The 2,318-nt window shown below is 48.7% G+C and overlaps 3 protein-coding genes across 3 annotated transcripts; 1 reads left to right on the top strand and 2 right to left on the bottom strand.

Annotated features, from left to right (window-relative positions):
* Positions 1-18: 18 nt before the first annotated feature.
* On the top strand, positions 19-848 carry COCCADRAFT_10507 (uncharacterized protein; the record flags this gene model as incomplete). The annotated part of the gene is made up of 2 exons (XM_007720813.1): positions 19-778; positions 838-848. 2 exons carry the CDS (start codon positions 19-21, stop codon positions 846-848), a joined length of 771 nt encoding a protein of 256 aa, XP_007719003.1.
* A 69-nt stretch (positions 849-917) lies between these two features.
* Positions 918-1,127, bottom strand: COCCADRAFT_113628 (uncharacterized protein; the record flags this gene model as incomplete). The annotated part of the gene is made up of 1 exon (XM_007720812.1): positions 918-1,127. The coding sequence occupies one exon, from the start codon at positions 1,125-1,127 to the stop codon at positions 918-920; it is 210 nt and encodes a 69-aa protein (XP_007719002.1).
* Positions 1,128-1,607: 480 nt separating this feature from the next.
* COCCADRAFT_113631 (uncharacterized protein) lies at positions 1,608-2,318 on the bottom strand (the record flags this gene model as incomplete). The annotated part of the gene is made up of 1 exon (XM_007720811.1): positions 1,608-2,318. A coding segment is annotated over one exon (711 nt), but the record flags the coding sequence as incomplete, so codon positions are not given.

The raw sequence follows: 2,318 nt of genomic DNA, 5'->3' as shown, positions 1-2,318 counted from the left end.
CTTCACATTTGCAATAATATGGTCACATTAGAGGAGTCGTCGAAACCAGCTCGATATGCATGCTTGAGCCACTGCTGGGGCAGTGGAGAGAATCTCCTCAAAACAACACAAGAAAATAGGCGCATACATATGGACCTCGGAATCCTAATCGAGAATCTCCCAAAGACGTACCAGGATGCTGTGACTGTCTGTAAAGAGCTTGGAATTCATTATTTGTGGATCGACAGTCTATGCATCATCCAGAATAGCGAACAGGATTGGAAACAACAAGCTTCGCGTATGGCAGATGTATATCAGAATGGCTACGTGACCATTGCAGCCGCCGCCGCCCGAAATTCGGAAGAAGGGCTGTTCAATGACATCTCTAATCGGCGAATTGGCTATCCTCTACCTGAGTACCCCTGGGTCCATGTCCGAAGAAAAGCTCGTCGCCCTGATCCAACGGAGGAATTTATGGATATGCGATCAGATGATGGATTCCCATTGTACAAGCGAGGTTGGGTGTTCCAGGAACTGACCTTATCTCCACGTGTCATACATTATGGCCGCGAGGAATTGATTTGGCACTGTCGAACGAGTTCAAGACACGAGGGTGATCCAGATGGTCACTTTCTCTTGCCAAGTCTTGTGAGAGAAGACTTGAGAAGTAACATGGAACTTCCAGTACAAGATGCGTGGTGCAGAATTGTGAGATCCTTTTCGTGGCGAAACATTACGTTTGAGAAGGATAGGCTTCCTGCCATTGCAGCTTTTGCAAGTCGAATACAAGCACAAGACTGTAAAAAGAGATATATCCACGGACTTTGGGAGGATACCTTACACTATGATCTTCTATAGTCTGTGCATAGATATATTGCTGGGAACTATGGTCATAGACGTGGACCGAACAGCTCACCAACCTGGTCATGGACGTCAAGTCAGAGCCCTATTCTGTGGAAAATTCCAACTGCACTGATCTTTGCCAGAAAATCCCCTATACGAAGATAGAAAAGATTGTGTACAATACACGAGGACCACCCATCCTTGGAGATGCCACAGAAGCGGCCATCGTCATCCAAGCTCCTGTTTTCAGGCTTTGTGACATAGAGTTTGCTACATATCCGGGTTACATACCAGGAAACCAGCATCATCGCCTTGCGTGGTGTCATCCTAATTGGGATACACCTTCAAGTGCTAATATCTACGAGAAACAGGATACAAAAGCACTTGCTATACCTTTCCTATTACTGAAAAGAGACGTATATCGGCGAGACATGGGTGGCTGGAAGAACGCACTATTGATTGTGGAAACCAGTGAAACTGGCAAGTACAAAAGGTTAGGGGTAGCTTCAATTGGGGTCGGCAACGATCTCTGTGGGGTGACTTCTTGGCCTGATTGGGATGTGGAACTCTCAGAGGATGAAAAGGTAGCGCATGCCGTAGCAAGAGCAGAAAGATACGACTACTTCATGCATATCATGGAAGTGATGGAAAAACGTACCATCACTCTTGTATAGTTGGATGTCAATAAGTCAAACAATTAAGGTTGCGAATACACAACACTATTCTTATTGACTACTAGAGACTCAATCTCATCAAAGGCTTGTTTCTCCCCAATTCTTCTCGTTTTACACGTTTGCTACTCGAAGTAAGACATCTTTTGTCTCTTCCCGTATCTTTTCCACGATATCTCTCGCGCTCTGGATTTGATTTACTAACCCCACGCCTGTGCCGGCCCATATCGCCGCACGGCCTTGCAGTCCTGTATCATATCCTTTGTCTTCACCAGCAGCCTCTTGATTGTGCAATCTCTGAATCTCCTCCAGACTCATCCCACTCGCAAAATCCCTATGACTCTGCGCAACTAAGCCCCGTCCATCATACAGCTCAGGCCAAATATTCGGACCACGCAGCTGATCAAACAACTTCGACCGCGTAGTCACTTGCCCACCATCCTGCGCCTCCAAAATCGCAGCTTGATACTTTGGATGCACCTTGACCTCTTTTGACGCCAAAAACCTCGTACCCATCACTACACCCTGCGCCCCCAACGCAAGCGCAGCCGCAGCCCCCCTTCCATCCACAATCCCCCCCGACGCGACCAGCGCAATATCCGCAAACCCCGCCGCAGCCAACGCATCCGCCGTCTCAGGTACCAGCGAAACAATTGAAGCACCCTTCTCAAACCCATGGCCCCCCGCATCCGCACCTTGCAAACAAAGAACATCGGGCCTCGCCCCCCTCGCAACCTCCAACGCCGCCGCTACACTCCCTAGCTGCACCCACACCCTACTCTCCGGCGAAACCCTGCGTACACCATCAACCCACTCCTTATACCC

The sequence above is a fragment of the Bipolaris zeicola genome (assembly GCF_000523435.1).
Source record: "Bipolaris zeicola 26-R-13 unplaced genomic scaffold scaffold_670, whole genome shotgun sequence".
Taxonomy (NCBI): domain Eukaryota; kingdom Fungi; phylum Ascomycota; class Dothideomycetes; order Pleosporales; family Pleosporaceae; genus Bipolaris; species Bipolaris zeicola.
Note: the sequence above shows the minus strand (reverse complement) of the source record. Positions and strands in the feature narration are given on the sequence as shown.